The sequence below is a fragment of the Terrapene carolina genome, unplaced genomic scaffold (assembly GCF_002925995.2).
Source record: "Terrapene carolina triunguis isolate 2854851 unplaced genomic scaffold, T_m_triunguis-2.0 Scaffold146, whole genome shotgun sequence".
NCBI lineage: Eukaryota > Metazoa > Chordata > Testudines > Emydidae > Terrapene > Terrapene triunguis.
In genome coordinates this window covers 3,761,598-3,783,142 of record NW_020664497.1, presented here as the reverse complement: position 1 = coordinate 3,783,142, position 21,545 = coordinate 3,761,598, and the positions used below count along the sequence as shown (strand labels likewise).

At 42.5% G+C, this 21,545-nt stretch overlaps 1 protein-coding gene across 2 annotated transcripts in view; it reads left to right on the top strand.

Moving 5' to 3' along the window:
* The window catches only part of SH2D4B (SH2 domain containing 4B), a 121,914-nt gene that overhangs the window by 7,109 nt on the left and 93,260 nt on the right, over nucleotides 1-21,545 (top strand). For both annotated transcript variants that reach the window (XM_024209555.1, XM_024209564.1), the window contains exons 2-3: nucleotides 15,782-15,941; nucleotides 17,036-17,183. In XM_024209555.1, coding sequence (XP_024065323.1) covers nucleotides 15,782-15,941; nucleotides 17,036-17,183 — 308 coding nt within the window. The remainder of the gene's footprint in view (nucleotides 1-15,781; nucleotides 15,942-17,035; nucleotides 17,184-21,545) is intronic.

Below are 21,545 nucleotides of genomic sequence, written 5' to 3'. Positions count from 1 at the left end.
GATCCTAGCTGAAGAGCCTGATTTTCATTTTACTAAGGCTGCTTTGTATAAACTACCTAGGCTGCTTTGGAAGTGTAAAGGGGCTTGAAAGTGTCATACATGTAATGATCTAAGTTCTGATCTACCAGTAAGGCAACTGCTTTGAATTAAAGATCAGACTTGAGCCCCTTTAAAATTTTTAGCAGCATTCAGAACCAAAATCAGCAGAGAACTATTTCAATTTCCAATTGAGATACAGCAGAAATTTCACCACATTTCTCAATAGGAACCAGATCCAACATACATTGATGGCAAGATTTCCTTTGGCTTCAATGGAAGTTGGATCAGCCCTTAGATTTCCATCATAAGGGGTTGAAATCTCATGAGACTAGTTTGAGATTTTGATGCAGTCAGATTTTAACCTGAACACTTATTCACCCTTGAATTCAAACCCTTATCTGAACCTAACTCCTATCCTGAACTGAACCGTTATGTCTTAGCATGTATTTAATACATGCATGCCATAAATACTAACTTGTTGCAAAACACACAACTCATTAAATACATAAGAAATCAAATTCAGATCTCTTCAGCAATGTCAAAAACAAAGAACTTGCTGAGGTCATGCTTGCTTTAATAAGAAATAAGCCCATCCGATTTCACAGTACTATTGAATTATTGGGTTGCTAATTGATGTTCAGTGATTGCTGGGTATTTGTCATGCATTTAACATAAGGTATTTCTAGAGCTGGAAGTTTTAATTTAGCCTTTAACCCCAAAAGGTTGGCTGCCATTCATGGGAAAAATGTATCCTCGGATATTTACCAGCATGTGATATTATGGATTTTTGTACTTTGGAGACATAATCTCAGTGCAGCTGTGGGTTGGGGAGGGATTAAACAGAGGCTTTTAAAAACATCTTTTGGCTTCTCTGATCCTGGGGTCACCAGGATCTATAATAGCCTACAATAGAACCTAGATATGCGTCAGCTGGAGCAGTTCCACAGGGACTGCTCTGGCAGCCAAGGATCAGCCAAAATGCTGTGCTCCTCGGTCTCAACCCTTCCTTCCCAACATGTCCACAGCACAGAGTGGGAGTGACCTCGTGCCAGCTATGCTGTTTTTATTCCACCAGAGGATTCTCCTACATCTGAGGAATCCTTAGTCGTCCCTTTCTCTGAAGCATCTGACATTGGCTGCTGTCAAAAACAGGATTTTGCACTAGATGAACCATGGTTATGTTTATGGAAATTGGTATGTACCTGTGTCTCTGTTTGCTGCAGTCTGTTGCTAGGACTAACTGGACACTGCAATGTTCAGGCAGGCTTTCTTATAAATGTGAACAATCTGGCTATTAACCCTCTGGAAACAAGATGAGGCTGTATCTGTCTGAGCTCATGAATACTTGATGTGGAAAGAGAACAATACTGCAGCCAAGCACAGAATGGTATTTACCAAAGCAAATTCGATATTTCACCCTGATTTTTTCCTTTTCTTATATAAATGACTGACTATTTATGGCCTGAAAGGGACTGCATTTAGTTACAAAGGGATTCTAGGGGTTGGGAGGTATGGAGAAGCTGTGTTCATTAGTGTAAATTATCCAGCATCAAATCAGATAGGTAAGATCTTTGATACCTTCTGATGGCTCCAAGTCACAAACCGCCTCATTCTGTCATTCATTTTCCATAGAGGCAACTTCTGCTCACCTTCAAAGAGGGGTGGAATTAGGACCAGAAACCACATTGCTATTTATTTATTTATTTATTTTTAAGAAGATGAAAGTGAAGAACCAACCGGATACTACTTGTTATGGATGAATTCACAACATTCCACTTTGTACTTTCAAATATTCTTAAATGACTTGTACTGACAGGTCCAAGTATAGTGGATGGGCAACTAATTTCTTTCTAAGGCACAGGCATTAAGTTCTGTATATAATCTCCCAGTTGAAAGTATATGTGTATCTAATATGAAAGTGAAATGAACCATACCCAGAGGGCAAGTAAGATGTCTGAGTCATGTTGGAGACCAAATTAAAAATACTATGCACTTTCTGTGTTTCCTTAAGGGAGTATATTTGTAGTGTAGAAAACGTGAAAATGTATCATGTGAACAACCTTCCCCACCCCATTTTTGTGTGCATTATATACCTATTTTACAGTAAAGGAGCAAACACCCTAACTCAGCTTATTTGATCCTGCAGGGATATACCACAGCATAATTATTTCCATGGTAACAGGCAGTAATTCCATAAATAAAGGATTATGAGTTCATTACATGATCAGGATACAGCAGAAGAATTTGAGCTATAAAGATCTGATGCTCAGAAGTGCTGAGAGACAATAATTCCACTGATGTATTAATACGACGCATTTAAATTCCCTCCTTTTTCAAAAAGGAAGCAAAACTGCACAGCACTGAATGGGAGTTAGAATTTTTTTCCTCTGTTAAGTTGATTTTAAAAAAGCATGTGTTTGAAGCTGCTCCAAGCTTTGGAATGTAATCTTGGCAGAGATGGATTAATGGTCAGTGTGCAGGTGTAGAAGACAAATGGAATTTATCCCAGTGGCTCCATAACTTATTGCATGGCTATGTTTTTTCACAAGAATATTGCAATCAGATAATTGGGCTGTACATTTTAACAGAAGCAACCGCTGGAATTCATGTTGTAAAAGTGTTTCCATATCACTCGCCCAGTCACTCAGAACTGTCTGTCTAAAAGTGAATGTTGTTGACAATGTTTTCTAGGTGTATTTCCCCCTTTAGAGTTCACCAGCTCCTGAGATGCTGGTCTGAGCCTACAAGAGCTAAAACAGTAATGGCTCCAGAGCCTCTGGATATCATTTCCCAGCCTGCTTAGAGCCTGGGCTGGGACAGAGTACAAGGAAACTCCTGCAAAAGCCAATAGGGAGGCTTCTGATGGGGTGATTTATACAGACAGTTTGCTGGCCCAGTGGTGAGCCAGAACTGTTCACGTGCTTTCTCACTTACACACAAACACTAGAGGGAGGGGACAACCTGACCCCTTTACAAAGGGGCTAGGTTTAGTTTCACTTTTGCAGCTTCTGAGTTTGGGAGGCGAGAGCATAGGTGAACAGCCCAGGGAGTCTCTGCTTAGCTCCCAATTTCCACAAAAGGAGACTTTTAGAACTGCTGTGGGGTCTAACACATGGGTCAGGTAGCTCCAGCTCTGCAGACACCAGTGGTTGGAAAGGCAGAAAACCAACCTGGTGCCAGCTACCTAAAGCCAGCCAATATCTCCACAGGACTCTGGACCAGGGGGATGTGAAAGGACCGTGTCCCACCCATGGATGAAAACACTCTAAGGGAGTCCCCTTATGTTTTCTTTCAAGCCAATGAATGTTTGCAGTATTGCTATACCATTCTCCAGACTCATCCTAGGCAATCCATCTTCCTGGGAAGGTGCCGGGGAACAAGCTGGGTGCAGGGGTATACTTGTGAATATTGGGAGGTGGGGAATTTGTTATATTGTTGATGTGTTAGCTTTTTAGTTACGTTTCACCCTTTCCTTCTCTGGAGTTACGTTTCACTCTTTTCCTTCTCTTGTCCCCAGTAAAGTCCCCCTTTGTATACTATTGTTTTTGGGTGTGGCATTTCATTTGCTGGGGTTTATTATGGTATTCCATTTCTTGAGTACTGGGTTATACTCCTCGGGGAAAATAGCTAATACCACTAATTTTAACAAGGGACAGCACCCCTTGTGTCCCAGGCACAGGGAAGAGTCACCTTAGGTGGAGGCACCAGGCATCACAACCCAGGACCCAACATATGTGAGGAGGGGGGAGAAGCCACTCTGATTAGGAGGAGGAGGCTTGAGTCATGCTTTGGGAGAGGGGGCTACATAGGCTTGGTAGAAACAAAGAGGTATTGGGAGTGTGGGTGGATGTGTGTGTCTTCTCGTTTTCTTTAGTTAAAGCTTAGGGGAAAATAGTTTAGCCAATTTTGAAAACAAGAACAGTGCAAAAAATATAAACTCTTCCTATTATAACAAAACAGTAGGAACAACAAGTTCGGAGTTGGTAGAGAGACAATATCTCCCTACCATCTATGAATGTGCTGGTGAATTATTATTTTTTAATTTGGCCAAATGATGACTTGTAAATCCACAGTTTATGTTGTATTTTGACCTAGCTTTTTTCACTAAGTTAGTAAAGTGTACAGCTAAGGACGTCTCCAACTAAGCTTTTGACTGCTCGATGCAGGGAGTTGTACAATAGGGGATGGATCACTTGATAGTTGCCCTGTTCTTTTCATTCCCTTTGGAGTGTCTGGCATTGGCCACTGGGCTAGATGAACTGTTGGTCTGATGCAGTATGGCTGTTATGTTATATTAAGACAATGTTGCATGTGTCTGAGGGGCAAACTTAGTTGTGTCCTTCAAAAAGTACTGATATTTATTGGCTATAAAAAAGAGCTCTGGAGTCACTAAGGTGCATGGTGCCTTCCAGTGGTAAATGGCCAAATTGGTTCACATTGAATTTAATTCAGTTGTGTGTACAACTTCAATTCTACCCCCTTGTGCACAGGCATTGTAATAAAGCCTTCAATTATAGATCACATATTTTGTTGCCTTACTTGAGATGCATGCACTATTTCCCCCCCACTCCATATTATAAACATGATAGGCATATTAAAAACACTTTGAGACACTTATAGGTAGACGTGGGTGAATAATATTCACTGAATTCCCTTTTTCATAACCAAAAAACCAAAGTCTAATAATGTATATCTGCTCAGGTCTAGTTATAAGCCCTAGTATGGCACGGGACTAAGAGAATGCAAAACAATCTGGCTAGCAAAAATATTTTCACTCTTGGACAGATTTGTAAAAATATAGGAGCCCCATATTTACTTGATTAAAATAAGTGAGGAAATGAAAAGTGAGAAAATTCTCTTTACTCCTTCTCTGTGTTCCACTTACATCCTCCCAACCTTTGTGGACAAACCATGCCTACTTGCTTGTGTTTATAATGTTATTGGAAGTTGTCAGATGATGCTATGGCAGATGGTGTTAATCTGAATGTATAAGCAGTTAAGAAAAATGCTTATAGTCAGCTGTGTTGCAGTTCTTTGTGGAAGCTGAGCATCTTTCTTTCTTTCTTTCTTTCTTTCTTTCTTTCTTTCTTTCCCCGACTGGAATAATTACTTCGAGTTGTGGGCTATAGATTAAACCCATGCTATTAAACAAAACATTACATGGTGCCAATAAATTAGAGCACTTTAGGCTACATCTGTGCTACACACCACCAATGGCGGCAGGTAGCGTACGTATAGCTACATGGCTAAGCGAAGAGCAGGCTGAAGCCATGTTGTGGCATGTAGCTATATGTGTCAGTGACAGGCTCTGGTGGTGGGGAAAGGATTCAGCAGCAGGGAGCTGGCAGAGGCTTTTCCTGTAGCAGGAGCCTTTCCCTGCCGTGGGGGAAGGACTCCAGCAGCAGGACACTACACTGCTAAAAACAGCAGTGTAGGTGAGTAGAGAGCCATGTAGGTGTAACCCCCTTTCCTTCCTGGGTTACTTGGGAGCAGCAACACTCACCTGTGTGCGTGGGCACCTGATGCTGTTGACATTAAAGAGGATCCTGGGTATCCCAGTGGTGATGTTGGATAGGTGGGATTACCCCTCTGATGCAGTCCCTTTACTCCTAAAGGAATTTAAAATTGGTGGTGCCTCCACCTGGCTGGCCCCTGTACACACTCAATGATATGCCTTGGGAACCTCCAGGAATACACCTATTCTAATAATAATCTGTGGCATGGGGTCTAACTCAAAAATACCAGTTATAAATAATATACATCCAATATGCTTAAATTAAATCAGTTAGCATACCTTTACTTAACAACTTAAAGAAACAGGGTATAACAGACTAAGATTAATTGTCACTACTAATTTAATTCCACAGGGGCAGCTGAATAAAATCAATTAACAAATACAGTATACAGTAATAAATGAAACTTATCTAACTGGCATTTACACTGCCACCATTTACTCCAGCCCAGAGTGTACACTTCTCTGGATTTCTTAGTCCTAGATACTTGCTTGCGTGGGTGCGCTTGAAGATGTGAAGCTGGAGAGAGCACTCTGTTGATTCTGTGTATCAGTTCAGCCAAGGCAACAAGCTGCACAACCCCTGACGATTGGAGCTGGCCCCACCAAATGTCAGCAACTCTGGGTCCTGGTTCAATGGGAAGATCACCCTGCCTCTCCTCAGACAAGGCCTGGTCTACATTACAGCGTTAGGTCGACGGAAGCCGCCTTAAGTCAACCTGTTAATGTATATGTCTACACTACCGGGTCCTTTATGTCGACCTAAGCTGCCTCTGATGTCAACTTCTGTAATCCACCTCTGCGAGAGGCATAGTGCTTAGTTTGATTTTCATGGGCCGACTGCGAGGTAGTGCAGATGCAGTGTTGTGTAATTCGACTTAATTGGCCACCAGGTGGGGTCCCATAATGCTCATCTGTGACCACTCTGGAGATCATTCTCAACTCTGCTGCACTGCATCCAGGTACACAGGAAACAGCCCCTCCCCTGCTAAAGCCCTGGGAACTTTTGAATTCCCATTTCCTGTTTGATCAGCATTGGGAGCATGCCAGCTTGTGCACAGCTGATCATGGAGACTACACGCCCCAAACGCGCTCCAGCCTGGTCTGCACAGGAAGTGGTGGATCTCATTGTTGTGTGGGGAGAAGAGTCTGTGCAGGCAGAGTTCTGATCCAGCAGAAGAAACACTAACATCTATGCAAAGATCACTCGTAGAATGGAGGAGAAGGGCTACACGAGGGACACACAGCAGTGCCGTGTGAAAATAAAAGAACTTCGCAAAGCATACCAGAAAGCAAGGGAAGTGAATAGTCATTCTGGTGCTGAACCCCACACGTGCCAGTACTACAACGAGCTGCATGTGACTCTCAGTGGTGACCCTACCAGCACCCCCACAAGCAATGTGGACACCTCACAGGTGTGTGAGTCTAGGGACAACAAGGAGGATTATATGGTGGATGAGAAGGAGGATAATGGGAAACCGGTGAGCGGTGGATCCATTCTCCCCGAGAACCCCCATTCTCCCAGAGAAAATATTTTTAACCCTGGAGCCCTGTGGATCGCAGGACATCACGGTGGCTGACTGTGATGCTGGGGAAGGCACCTCTGGTGAGTATACAGTTAAAATGAAAGTCCAGTTAAACTTTAGCGGGCACACACATTCAGTGGCATTGCATGTTTACTGTGAAGAAAAAGCGAGGTGCTGTGGCTCTCTGCTTACAAGAGGCCGCTCCAGCTACGCAGAGGGTGGCCCCAGAAAAACTGTTTATGTGAACTGGGATAGCCTGGGAATCCTCCATGGATATCACTAGGAAACTTTCATGGAGGTACTCTGCAATTCTTTGCAGAAGGTTTCTGGGCAGGGCAGTCTTATTTCTTCCACCATGGTAGGACACTTTCCCATACAACTCCTGAATTAATTCTGAATTAATTCACCATTGCGGTACACAGCATAGCAGCATAAGGACAAGGCCTATACCCAGACGCTTGCAGCATCTCCTTCCTTTCCACCTCTGTTACCCTCAGGAGACTGATTTCAGATAGGGCCACCTAGGGGAAACGGGGGAAGTTCTCATTAAAAGAAGGGGGGGGAGAAAGGGCATGTGGACCCCCTCTCCCCAGCCCCTCACATTCTGGATTGCCAAACCACTCAGCCGCTAATGTGCCTTTACTGTGCTCAGCATGGGTCGGCAAGTAGTTTTAAAGTGGCTGACAGGGGACTGGGGCCCCACATGAGAGAGTCCGCAATTTGGGAGTGAAAACGTTCCCCCCCCCCGCCCTGTTCATAAACAGCTTCCCGTGGTGCTATGGAGAAGGGCCATTGTTCAACTAGCTACCTGTGCTCCCAACATGAGCCTGCCATAAGATTTATTAAAAGTGTGGTCAACCATGACCTGGGGGGGGGGGCTACTCCCCATAGCTGCAGAAGCAAAAAAGCACAGTAAATGGTTACGGATTCTGATTATGTTATGGCTTTCATCTGGTGTAATAAGGGTATTTTTTTTATGGAAACATTTTATTCATGTACAATGGCTCCTTTATTTTTTCCCCTGACTGACAGCTGGAAATGTGTCCTTCGGTGGGTCATCAATACCTGAAAGCAGACTTTCGGTGATTAGAAGCAGGAGAGAGAAAGTGGGAGGACATGTTCACTGAGATAATGAACGCCCCTGGGACAGCTGACACAGAACTGACAGCGTGGAGGATTTCCACTGTCCAAGAAGTTAGACATGGACATGGAGAGCAGGAAAACTTCCAATGAGCGAGAGCGTATGGTGCAGGATGAGATGCTTTGGATTATGAGGGACCAAGCAGACATATTGAGGCTGGTTGAATTGCAGGAACAGAAGCAGGAAGGTAGAGTCCCTCTGCAGACCCTGGTGGACAGCCAGCCACGCAGAATCACCCTCCCCGAAGTGTTCCATGAGGTGTGGGCGAAAAGTCCATTATTCCTTTCACTTAACTCAAGGGGGAGGGTAAAAGGAACAGAAGGCGCCCATTCACAGACCTTTGACGGTCTGGAATGCGGTGTTATGTTACACAGCTGAAAATGTTTCTCCCGTTCCAACTTTACAACCCCTTTTCCCTAAGGTTACCTTTTTTTCTGTTCTCCCTCTTTACTTATGTTTTTTAAATAAAGTAAATGGATTCGAGAAATAAATGTTCTTTGAGTAGAAGTGGTGGGCTTGGGTGGGGAGTTGGCTTTACAGGGACAGTGGTACAAGCCAAGTGAAGGTTTGGGAAAGCACAATGCAGACAAGCAGCTCACATTACTGTGATTCATTATTGAAACGGCTTTTCAAAGCCTCGTGGATACGCAGTGCCCCTTGCTGTGCACTTCTTATTGCCCTGGTGTCTGGCTGCTCAAAAATGGCTGCCATACAATCTGTCTCAACTGCCCACCCCTGCGGAAAATTTCCCCCCTTTTTTCCCCACAGATATTATGGAGCACACAGCAGGCAGCTATAACCATGGGGATGTTCTCCTCACTAAGGTCCAACCTTCTTAGTAGACTTCTCCAGCGCCCTTTCAAATGACCAAAGGCACATTCAACCACCATTCTACACTTGATGAGCCTATAGTTGAACCGTTCCTTACTGCTGTCCAGACGGCTGGTGTATGGCTTCATGAACCATGGGAGCAAGGGGTAGGCTGGGTCCCCCAGGATAACTATAGGCATCTAAATGTCGTCAATGTTAATTTTGTGGTCTGGAAAGAAAGTCCCGGATTGCAGCTTTTTGAACAGACCCAAGTTCCTAAAGATGCGTGTCATGAACTTTTTCCAACCATCCTACGCTGATGTCAGTGAAACATCCCCTGTGATCCACCAGTGCTTGCAACACCATTGAAAAGTATCCCTTTTGGTTTATGTACTCTTTGGCAAGGTGATCTGGAGCCAAGATGGGGATATGTGTGCCATCTATTGCCCCACCGCAATTAGGGAACCCCATCGCGGAAAAATCATCCAGTATGTCCTGCACATTTCCCAGACTCGCTACCCTTTTTAGCAGAAGTTGATTAATGGCCCTGCACACTTGGAGCACAGCAGCTCCCACAGTTGATTTACCTACTCTAAATTCATTCCCCACTGACCGGTAACTGTCTGGTGTTGCAAGCTTCCAAACAGTGATCGCCACTCGCTTCTCCATTGTCAGAGCAGCTCTCATTTTTGTGTTGCTGAACTGCAGGGGAGGGGAAAGCTCTGCACAAAGTTCCTGGAAGGTGGCTTTCTGCATTCAAAAGTTCTGCAGCCACTGCTCATCATCCCATAGCTGCAAACCAATGCGGTCCCACCAGTCCGTGCTTGTTACACGGGACCAGAAATGGCGCTCAACAGATTGCGGCTGCTCTGTGACTGCCATCAATAACTCTGAATTTCCCCCCCCCCCCAATGGCTTGCAGCAGGAGTGCTTGCAGGACATCTCTCTGTTCCATGTGGCAGACCCTACTTTGGCTCTGGAAATACTGCAGGAGAAGGCATGAGGTGTTTGAGATGCTCACAGCAAGAGTGCCAGCTGAGCAGGCTCCATGCTTCTGGGGTTAGGGCGTTTGCATGGCAGTTTTAAGGTGTGAAAACCACTGGGTTGTTTGCCATTGATGTGAGGGAGGGAGCACAGTGCATCATGGGATGCCGACACAATGTTCCCATTCTCTCCTGCGACAATGTTTTGGTCCCATGAGGCATTGTACAAACTTCCCAAAACACACTGCAGCAAGTTGCACTTTGGGATAGCTACCCACGATGCACTACTTTGTGCATCAAAGCAGGTGCTGCTAGTGAGGACGCACTCCATCGAGACAATGAGCATGGTGTGGCCAAGAACAATCAACTTCATTAATTCGGGGGCTTGAGGTCAAATTAAAGTCAACTTAATTTTGTAGTGTACATAAGCCCTCAGACTCTCTGCTGCCCCTTCCCTTGCAAGTACTTTCCCAAACAACAGTGGAGGGTTACTCACAGTTCCTTCACTGCAGGGCCAGTCTCTGCCCTGGTTCCAGTGAATCCCCCAACAGCCTCTGAGGCTCCCTGCTTGATCAAAGCCCCAGCTGGCTCTCAGCAGCAGCTTCTGGTATGGGCAGAGCTCCACACCAACCATCTCACTCCTTTTCCCAAAATGGAGTCCACTGCCTGCTCTCCCTGCACTGCCTGGAAGAGCAAGTCTCTCACTCTTCCCCAAGGCATCATGGGAGTTGTAGTCTCTAAGGATAGATTGCTGCACACAGGATCTTCCCAACTGGAACCCTCCCAATAAAGTTCAGAGGCCCCTCTAGCAAAGGGTGCTTACATAGGGTATGTACTCTGGTGTACACACCCTTCAGGGGTGACTTTACTCGCCTAAGCCATGGCTCGCCATCTACATTGCTATTTATACTCATGCAAGGGGGGGGGGGGGCTATGCATGTATGTACATGCTGCCAAAAGAAGCATTTATCCTGGGGTGTGAGTGGCTAGATGTAACAGTGTAGATGTAACAGTGCTAGCTGTACTCTAGCTAGCTTGCTAAAAATAGAAGTAAGAATGGGTGTGACAGGGTGCTCAGCAGGAACGGCTAAGCCAGCCCTCTGTCACTCCAGCTCCAATTAAAGGAGGCAAATTGCGGCTGGTTGGGGGATCCTGTGGCTGATTGGCAAAGGAGAAACAGCTGCCAGCCTGATTAGCCTGGGGCTATACACAGGCCCAGAGGGAGAAAGTAAAAGGGGGAAGATAGGGAAGGGAAGGAGCAGAGCTGAGCTGAGCTGCCCTGCCTTCCTGGCCCCAGAGACTAAGTAGTCCTCAAGGCTGGAACACCCAAGCTTTATTAGTGCCATCCCACCACCTTCTCACCATGTAAATAAACTACCTTTAGAGGATCTTTATTGTCCTACCCACGTACACTTCAGTTAATAGCTTGTGCAATGAACTTGGAGGTATGGGTATATAAGGGATTGAGTCCAAGCCACAACTCCCTGCATCTTTATTTCTATCCTAAAACCTTATTCCATGTGTGTGCTGGGCAGGACTGCAGCCAGTGAAACTCGGAATGGAATAGCATTTACCCTGCAGCTTTTTGAAATCCAAGCAGAAACCTTTGAAGAAGATGTAAAAGTCATTAGTTCTGAACAGTGTGTGAAAGCTGGTGATTAAATCTTATGCAAAACGCAGACTGTGCTTTAAAATATATCAGATATCTAAATTCGGAAGGAACAAAAACAATCCCCCAGAAGCTACAGTATGTCTTGAAACTACAAAGGGAAATCAGGCTGATCGGCCCTATGCTAGAGAGCTGAATGCTGATACAGTCTATTTCAAATGCTGAATAGGTTTCAGGAGAATTTAACTTCCTCACAGTAACTATAGCTGAGAAAGGGGGGAAGAGAAAAGAAATACACCTCTACCCCATATAACGCTGTCCTCAGAAGCCAAAAAATCTTACCTCGTTATAGGTGAAACTGCGTTATATCAAACTTGCTTTGATCCGCCGGAGTGCGCAGCCCCACCCCTCCGGAGCACTGCTTTACTGTGTTATATCTGAATTTGTGTTATATCGGGTCGAGGTATACTTTATGCAGAGATGAGGGCCAAAGAGTGGTTTTATGAACACAAGGCTTCCCAATGGCAAAAGAGGGGGAGTTATTTTGCTGTTGTGTGACATCTGCAGCCATCCAGGGTAGGCATGGTGGTAGGAAGCCAAACCACAAAGAAGTTAGACTTTATCAGTGGAAACACAGGGCTTTGTTTTAAAAGGTTATTAAGCAGAGTTTAAATTTCATTTCATGTGTCTAGGATTCTAAATCAGCGGTGCTCTAACATTTTAAAACTATAATTTTAATTAGTCTGTTGCACTCCATGTAATACAATGGCAGCAAGGTTACCTGCACACTCCTGCTTTCTTTGCTAGGCGAAGCACGTGGCTTGTGGCTCATGAGTAACAGCATAGCTGGGAGACTTGACACTAAAGCGGGCTTTGAATGGACTTTGGCTTAGGTCCCTCACAAAAACTGGAGATAGATAACAAATGGGAATTGTCAGGGATGCCATAATTGTTAGAACAATGATAAATGAGCCTGAATAAAGGAAGCTGACTCCAGCAATATTCCATCAACTGCTGCCTCTGTTTTAAACTGCTTTTAATTAGCAGCACACATGCAAATGAATCCAGATTATAAACCAGAAGTCCTATAAAAAGAAAACTACGCTTCTGCCCACCTGCCCTACTTACTAGAGACGGTGTAAGACTATTATTTTTCATATATTTCAGTGCATGCTAAATCTTATTTGCAGTGTGAATGTTATAGCTGTCTTAAAATTTAAGACAGATATCTCTTTCTTTGCAAATCAGGTTGCTTCCCTCCCAACCCTTTTCAAGTGGTGCTTATGCTTTTCTTTCAAGGAAGCTGATAGGAAATATGGAAACTTCTGTCACTACTCAGCCATAATATTGTCCCTCATCTACCATAGGGATACTCAAATAACAGTTTGAAGGCCAAGTGCCGCCTACAGTAGCCTAAAAAGCACACAATGGCTGTCTGCTAGCGCTCTGTGTGTGTGTATATATATATATATATATATATATATTAGATTGGCAACATGGTCAGTGGAGATTGACTTTTATAGACAAAAGCCTTGTTCTCTAGGGCCTTGTTTTATGTTTTCCTTGCTGTGAACTCAAGCCAGAAACAGATTCTGTTAATAGATCACACAAACTCCTGTATAAGCACAAGCAAATACTATCATTCAAAACGACATGGTTCTGTATGTTTGTGATCAGTGTATATATATATATATTTTCCATGCATATTAAGTGTAGCCTTGTATCTCCTGGAAAGTTACCGTGGTGTTGCAAATTTTGGATGCTGGTGTGCTATGCCAAGAGATGCTAGGAAAAAATGTCACTGCCCTGTAAGCAGTTTAGATCTTGCAGTAGGGGGAGGGCTGAACTCCATGAATGATACTCCTTCACAGATCTGCTGCAAGTAGAGAACTGTACATCAGTAGACATAATTTTGCTTTACAGCTGTTTTTTGGGGTGCTATGATAAGAGCAGTTGCCTTAAATGAACAACTTTTAGAAGACTAACTTGGTTTAAATCATAGAGTCTAAATACCAGAGATGGAATAGACCAATAAGTTATCCAGTCCTCTTCCCTTCTCATGCAGGTTTGTTTCTAATAGTACATTTGTTTCAAGTGTTCTGTCAAGTCTAATTTATATGTGTTAAACAATAGGGTTCCCCCACCTCCTCCTGTGGCAGATGAAGAGTGGGTTTACTTTGTGGTTAAGGTAGTAGACTGGGACTCAGACTTGAGTTGAATTCCTGATTCTGCCCCAGAATTCCTATATGAATTTGAGCTAGTCCTTAATCTCTCTGTGCCTTAGATCCACAGCTGTAAAATGAGAATAGTAATACTCCCCATTTCAGTAATTCTCTATTGTGTCGATTTAGATTTTAAGCTCTTTTAGTTAGGGACTCTCTCTTTTGCTGGTTGAAAATTTTCAACTGAAAAATTCTCATGTGAAAAAAAGGGGGTTTGTTGAAAACATTTTTTTTTTTTTTGCAGGAAAAGTGTCCTAATTGATGGGAAATCTCAAAACAAAAATTAAAAAAAAATCATTTAATTTTTTTGAACTATAACCATACCTTACAGGCAACTATTTCTTGATTGCCAAAGCAGGGAAACTCAGCCTGTGCAGGTGAAGCAGTGAAGGAAATTTCACTTCTAGAATCCCTGTTCAGCTCTTAAGTACTTACGTGGCCCCTCTGTAGTATCTGAGCACCTCCTCACAGTCTCTAATGTAGTTTACCTCACAAGAGTGTTGTGAAGTTAGGAAGAACTTAATTTATCTGACTCCATTCCCCATCTGTTAAATAGGGGGTAAAGTGACTTGGCCAGGGTCACAAAGGAGAGTGGAACAAGGAATTGAACCCAGTCCTAAGTGAGTGCCTCACCATTGGCCGAGCTTTCCTCTCTTGGTCTTAGAATTGATCTTATTTTTGGGTCTAAAAGACTAGAGCCTTCTCTTAACTTGACTTGCAGGCTAAAATACTTTGAGGCAAGAATTCCATTTTCACAGTGTCAGACTTTCTGAGTTACTTATTTCTTTTGCTGCCCACTCATCACTTTGTCTTTTTGGATGCTGCTCTTGGAGAAACTACAAAGCTTTCTGATCAGATTGCACGGAGAAACCCATCTCCAGCTTTATGAAGAGTATTACTGATGTTGGTTTGGGGGCAGATTTGCAGGGGAGACACTTCTACCTACAGTCTAAATTTTACCTCTAGAAGTGAAAAAGTTGTTTTGCTTGTTCTAAAGAAAAAATAAACTAAAGGCATATGGTGTTCAAGCTGAATTGACTTAAAATTGGACATGCTGTGGAGGGGCTGTCCAGCTATTGCTGATGTATAAAATTGTCAAATTGGTAGATTATGCTATAGTCTTTCAGCCTGATAGATGGATGTGTGTATCATTATTAGTGCTGCGCCAACTGATAAATTATACTGATCTGTTTGAGAGAGTTTAAGTGTCTGGTGCCTGTGGGGCTGGAAGAGACCTACAGCTTTGAAAAAAGAGAGCAATTTCTAAAGACATCCTCTAGAGATGAAGATTTTGATTCATATGGCTGTATATTAAAGTTGTGCCTATGAGAAATATATCAATAGGCCAGAGACACAGGAAACCTAAAGTAACACAAAAAGAGTATGCACACTCCAAAGGGGTCTATTTTGTGCTGTGAACCTGCTAAATTCACAAATAAGCAGCAGGAGTCTCAGAACAGCAGTGAGATTTGACTTCTCCCAGCTACCACACTAATTAGGTGCTAGGATACTAATCAGGATGATGCCTGTTTACAACAATGTTTTAAATGGGGTTACCTTTTATTTGCTCTCACAGATGTATGAGATTGATAGCACCGTTGAAAGCCAGGTATAATGCGCGCAGCCCACCCCTATTTATCATCACAGCTCTGTCAGGAAAGCTTCCATCATGCTCTGCAACATGCTACAACAAACGTGATTATTTCTATTACATTAGCATCTAGAGGCACAAACTGAGCATTATAGAAAATGCTATCCCTGCCACATAATACTGACAGTCTAAGTAGAGCATGCCAAGTATGAGGGCTCAGTCCTACCTTTTAGCTCTCCTTTACTTTGTGGATTTAACTTTCTAGCACAGTTTCATATATATTTGTTTCTGAACCTGAGCAAGTTGCTTAATAAGCCTTTTCCATGTTTGTTTTGGTGGCTATTACAGGTAATGACAGACGTGTGCAGTGGCTGCATGGGAGTGATGGTGAGATCTGGGTCTGGATTATGGGAGACTCCCCAGGTGACAAGCCATATGAACAGATTTCTGAGGAACTAATGGCAGAACGAGCCAGGCAACAAGCACAGACGGAGGCAGAAGAACTATGGTGATATTTTATGACTCTGAATTGATGGCCCATTTGACACAATGACACAACTATTGGAAAAACTGTAATAAAAAAAATCCATATTTTTTTCATTTATTTAGAATTCTTTAGTGAAAAATGCCCCTTTCAAACCAATGTCAACTACTTCTGGTGGTAGGAGTGATGTTGAGATTAGGCTGGGTCTGATCATGATCTAAACTATTTACCTGCTCAGTTGGATTGTTTTTTAGTTTGCAATCTGCTTTTGGATGACAAATCAGAAATAGCTGCTGTAGTCAGGGATACAAATTTCTGACTGAAGTTTGGCACATAAAGCCTATTACTGAGTGGCTTATTTGCATGTTAGTATAATTGACTCAGGAAAGTGCCATTAACTGTATTTCCAATGGAGCCTATGACAGCTTTGGAATTGGTCAGAGGGTGTGTTGATGCCCAATGGCATTGAGAGATGAGGCCCCATGCAGATCTTGCTCTGTGGTAATGCTCTGAACAGGGATTGGAACAACGTGGTGTTGTTTCATATTTATTCTTTTTATTAGATTTTCTTAGTTAGAGTCAAAATATGCTGTTTCTGAATGTGGATGCTGCATATTTAACTTGGGATTCAGACATCAATCTGTGCTCAGCCTTTTACATTGTCACCAGTAATAAAGATTTTGCCACTGGAATTTAGCAGATAGCTTTGTTGATGTGTGAGGCAGAATAGATTTCAGATCACTATCCCATTGCTGCTTTGCCTTTGCATTGCTGACAAGAAATATCTGGTTTTCATCAGAAAAGGAAATAGCTATGGTCTGAACCAAAGACATCCAATGAACAAATTTCTGATTTTAGAAGGTGATATTTTTAGTCACTTTCCAAGACTGAAAATGTCTGTCCCTTGGGTGTGTGCTTGCAATTAGGCTTATTGTACTTCACTTGTTAAATACATTTTAAATTCTTTTTTCCATGTGTATTTTCCTAGACTCTTACATGAACCAGTTAGTATCACTGATAGTAAGAAGAATCTAGGCGTGTTTACTCAATAATAGTTTTTTCTCACTTCCTAGAGACTAGTCTCTAACTTTTTTGTTTTTTCAAATTCTTTTCTGAAGGAAGCAAAAAGAGGCTGAAATTACAAAGAAATTCCGGGATGCTATGGCTAAGGAGAAAGCCAAAATAGTGGCAGAAAAATGGAAAATAGAAACAGAAGATCGAAAAGCAGCCAAACTGATGGAGGAAAAAATTCAGGAGGAATTAAAGGTTTGCATGCAATCATCTTTAGCCTTCATATTCATTTTTCCCATATAGATTCACAACTCCTATCACCTGTAAGCATTACAATCTTTTCTAATGGAATGTATAAATAGAATCATTGTATTCATTAGAACAGCTGGGTGAATAACTTTAAATGTGTTGCATATCACATTCACAAATGTCACAACAGTGATTGTATAGGGTATTCAGCTAACAAATTCACGGAATTGGTTATAGATGCTGGATGAATAATAATAATAGGAGGGGAAAAACATACTTGAATAACTTTTTTTGAAGATGTTAGAATTTGTTAAAAACATTCCGTAAATATTTGATAAGTAATTGGTGTATTTATTTAATCTCAAAATGCTTTCACTATTTTTTTTCTTTAATATAATGAGAAGCTGATCCTGCTCCAATTAAATTAATGGGGAAAACTGCAATTGATTCTGATTGAAGAAGGCTGTTTGACTAATTTTAGTTGTATTTTTCTATAACATCTTCCACGTGGTCAGTTCTTAATGGTCGTTTAACTCTTAGGGCACATCTGCGCTGCAGCTATGCTACTACAATGCTATAGTGTAGACTCATCAATGCAGGGGGTTTTCTGTTGATTAAATTAATTCATCTCTCTGAGAGACGGTAGTTAGGTCAAGAGAAGAATTCTTCCATTGATATAGCTGTGTCTACTCTGAGAATTAGATTATCCTAACTACAGTGCTTGGGGCATGAAATTTTTCATAGCCCTGAGCAACATAGCTAGGTTGATCTAATTTTTAAGCATACATGAGGTTTTAGTCTTTATCTCCTATTTTGTATTTATTTAATGTAGTTTTTTTCTTTGATCCCATTTCTCATGAAAAAGACTTACATCCTCACTCATTCATAAGTAAACATGGTAGAGAAGGACTTGGCTGAAAATATACCTGGCTTTTGCCTGCAGATAAATTCACCACATTCATTCCTCTTGGAGATAGGGCTGATGTGTGTATTGTGGGAGTGCAGGAGTGGCAGATAATATGGTCTGCTTGAGGATCCACAAGGAAACCCTTTGGATCTCAGGAGATCTGCATACAGCAGCTGCCTGACACTTGGCTCTCATCTCCTCTTAGCATTGACACCTTGGTTATGCTCTCCCCCTACCTGGGACTGTCCACAAGTCCCCATCTCCTCTAAAGTGTAGAAACCATTGAGAGAGTTAATGCTCCTCACTATGCTACTCAATGCGGATCCTAGGGCCGAAACATTCAGCTTTAACTCATGCAGTGATTTTTCTCATCAGTTATGGTCCTTTCCATAGAGGAAGGTGTGATGTAAATTGATGGTACCAAGACTCCTCTACTCATTGCCAGGCCAGATCACTAATTTCAGCTGGTCAGCTTGTGTAGTGTTGGGTGGGGGAGCCGCTAGTGGGTATGTGGAATGTATCCTGTAGCCTCTTTTCACAAGGTCACTGATAATTTTGGTGCAATTAACTTGAATTTACACCTGTACTTACCTTGAAAGAGGAGAGACTTGGGCCCTTGGATCTTATGTCAATGTTTAATAATGAAACTATAGCTTTCAGGTGGCTTTATTAAAGCATGTACTGTAAGCAGAATAACTCTTTGTGCAGCTCCACCTCTGCGTCTCAGAAAGCAAAGCCCTATTGAACTAAGACCCATATGGCCTTGCCCACATCACAAGTTGCCACTCAAGCTACACTGGCAGCTTCTAGAATAGCATTGCAGTTTGCTCAAATATAATGGAATGAAGCTCTTCAAACTTAGTGCTGCTCTTGTATATCAAAGAGGCCCATTGCAAAGCAGGGTAGCAAGTAGCCTCATGACAGCTTCATTGGTCAGCCAACATAGCTACATGCGTTTAGGGAAAATTAATTATTCTATTAGAAGCTTTTGGTACAATTTTAAAGTAATAGTGCCAGATTCTGCCCTAGCTTAAATTGATGTAAATCTGAAGGCAGTGAGGTGATTGGCCCTTGCTCCCACAATTCTTCTGGGAGCTGCGGGGTATCCCACACTCCGTAACAACAATTGTGCAACATGCTATGAGGCTGGAAGCACTGCAAGACTTACACTGGAGTAACTAGGGCAAGAACTTGCCCCTGATGCCTTTAACTTACAGTGGGAAAAGTGTTTTTGGTTTTATTTACTGTCCCATAACTCAAAAACATCTGAAGGGATTTTGTTTAAAATTAAACTAAGCAAAATTACTTTAAACCGGAAACCTACTTCAAAAGAAAATGTTCAGCCCCAAAGGTGAATGCTTCAGTTTGTGAAGACATGAGGTTATGGATGAAAATGCTTTTGCAATAGTAGCTTATTGTAGGTGCTACTAGCACCAACTATAAGTTATAGCATGTTGTTCTATTAACTTGAGGCCCCAATCTTGCAGTCAGATGTGCACCTTGCTAACATTGGCAGGTGAATTAACTTCGGTGGGCTCTGCATTGGCACAGTGTTCGGCCTGCATAGATCTGATTGCAGGATTGGCACCCTGTAATATAACAAATCGTTGCTCCCTAGACATTTATAAAGCATCTCATCAATCCCTAATCTGATTTTCTTTTAAGAGTAACACTTATGTCTAGTTTTATAGGTTTGCTTAAAAACAATAAAGACACTTAAATGACTCTACTGCCTCACCAGATGGCAATCCTGGTCAGTTGTTAAGCTTTATGTTCTCTGGCATGTCCAGATCTTAACTTCCACTCCATTTATTCCTTTTGCAACCCCCAAATTCAATATTTACACGAAGTCCATTTAGCAATAATAAAACTGAAAAGTAGGAAAGTGGCACTTAGCATTAAAAAAATATTGCTTTACTTACCTCTAACAAAATGAAGCAAATTTGAAAAAACAAAAACAAAAACAGGCTGCAGTGAAAAAGGTGAATTGGTTAATAATCATAGAATATTAGGGTTGGAAGAGACCTCAGGAGGTCATCTAGTCCAATTCCCTGCTCAAAGCAGGACCAACAGGAACTAAATAAACTCAGCCAGGCCTTTGTCAAGCCTTAAAAACCTCTAAGGATGTAGATTCCACCACCTCCCTAGGTAACCCATTCCAGTGCTTCACCACCCTCCTAGTGAAATAGTGTTTCCTAATATCCAACCTAGACCTCCCCCACTGCAACTTGAGACCATTGCTTCTTGTTCTGTCATCTGCCACCACTGAGAACAGCTGAGCTCCATCCTCTTTGGAACCCCCCTTCAGGTAGTTGAAGGCTGCTATCAAATCCCTGCTCACTCTTGTCTTCTGCAGACTAAATAACCCCAGTTCCCTCAGCCTCTCCTCATAAGTCATGTGCCCCAGCTCCCTAATCATTTTCATTGCCCTCCGCTGGACTCTCTCCAATTTGTCCACATCCCTTCTGTAGTGGGGGGACCAAAACTGGACGCAATACTCCAGGTGTGGCTTCACCAATGCCAAATAGAGGGGAATAATCACGTCCCTCGATCTGCTGGCACTGCTCCTACTAATACAGCCGAATATGCCATTGGCCTGCTTGGCAACAAGGGCACACTGCTGACTCATATCCAGCATCTCATCCACTGTAATCCCCAGGTCCTTTTCTGCAGAACTGCTGCTTAGCCAGTTGGTCCCCAGCCTGTAGCAATGCCTGGGATTCTTCCTTCCTAAGTGCAGGACTCTGCACTTGTCCTTGTTGAACCTCATCAGATTTCTTTTGGCCCAATCCTCCAATTTGTGTAGGTCACTCTGGACCCTATCCCTACCCCCCAGCGTATCTACCTCCCCCCCACTTTAGTGTCATCTGCGAACTTGCTAAGGGTGCAATTCATCCCATCATCCAGATCATTAATAAATCTATTCATGTTTGACTGTAATCAGTGAAATCCTGAAGAAATGTGCCTTTCATGAATGATTCAGGGAATGGAATGAGATGCAGATTGGTTAACAAGCCCACTTTAACAAGTTTAAAATATTTAACACCTCATTAATCATCCTTCTGTGATGATGACCAGACCATATTTAAAACAGTCTCTGAAAAGGGGAATAAAAACCCAAATGCCATTAAAGTTCCATCATCGTGAAGCATTTTGATTTGGGAAATTAAAGCTTGCAGTCCATTTTGCTGATGTGTTTAATTTCAAACCATCTTGCATCACAATTCCCCCTTTTCAGTTAGCTTTTATTCCTCTTGGCATATCATGGGACTCTAAAGTTGGCTGGACTAGATAAATTAGATTTTCACTTATCACAGTGAGTGATGATCCCTGTTTTCCTTTTGCCGATACTAATCTTGCCTTTCTTGGTGCTGCTTAAGCAGAGATGCATTTAATTTATGATGCCAGAGTCTAAGTGTTCACTTCTTTATTTTTGCAACTTAACGACAGCTACTCTTTTA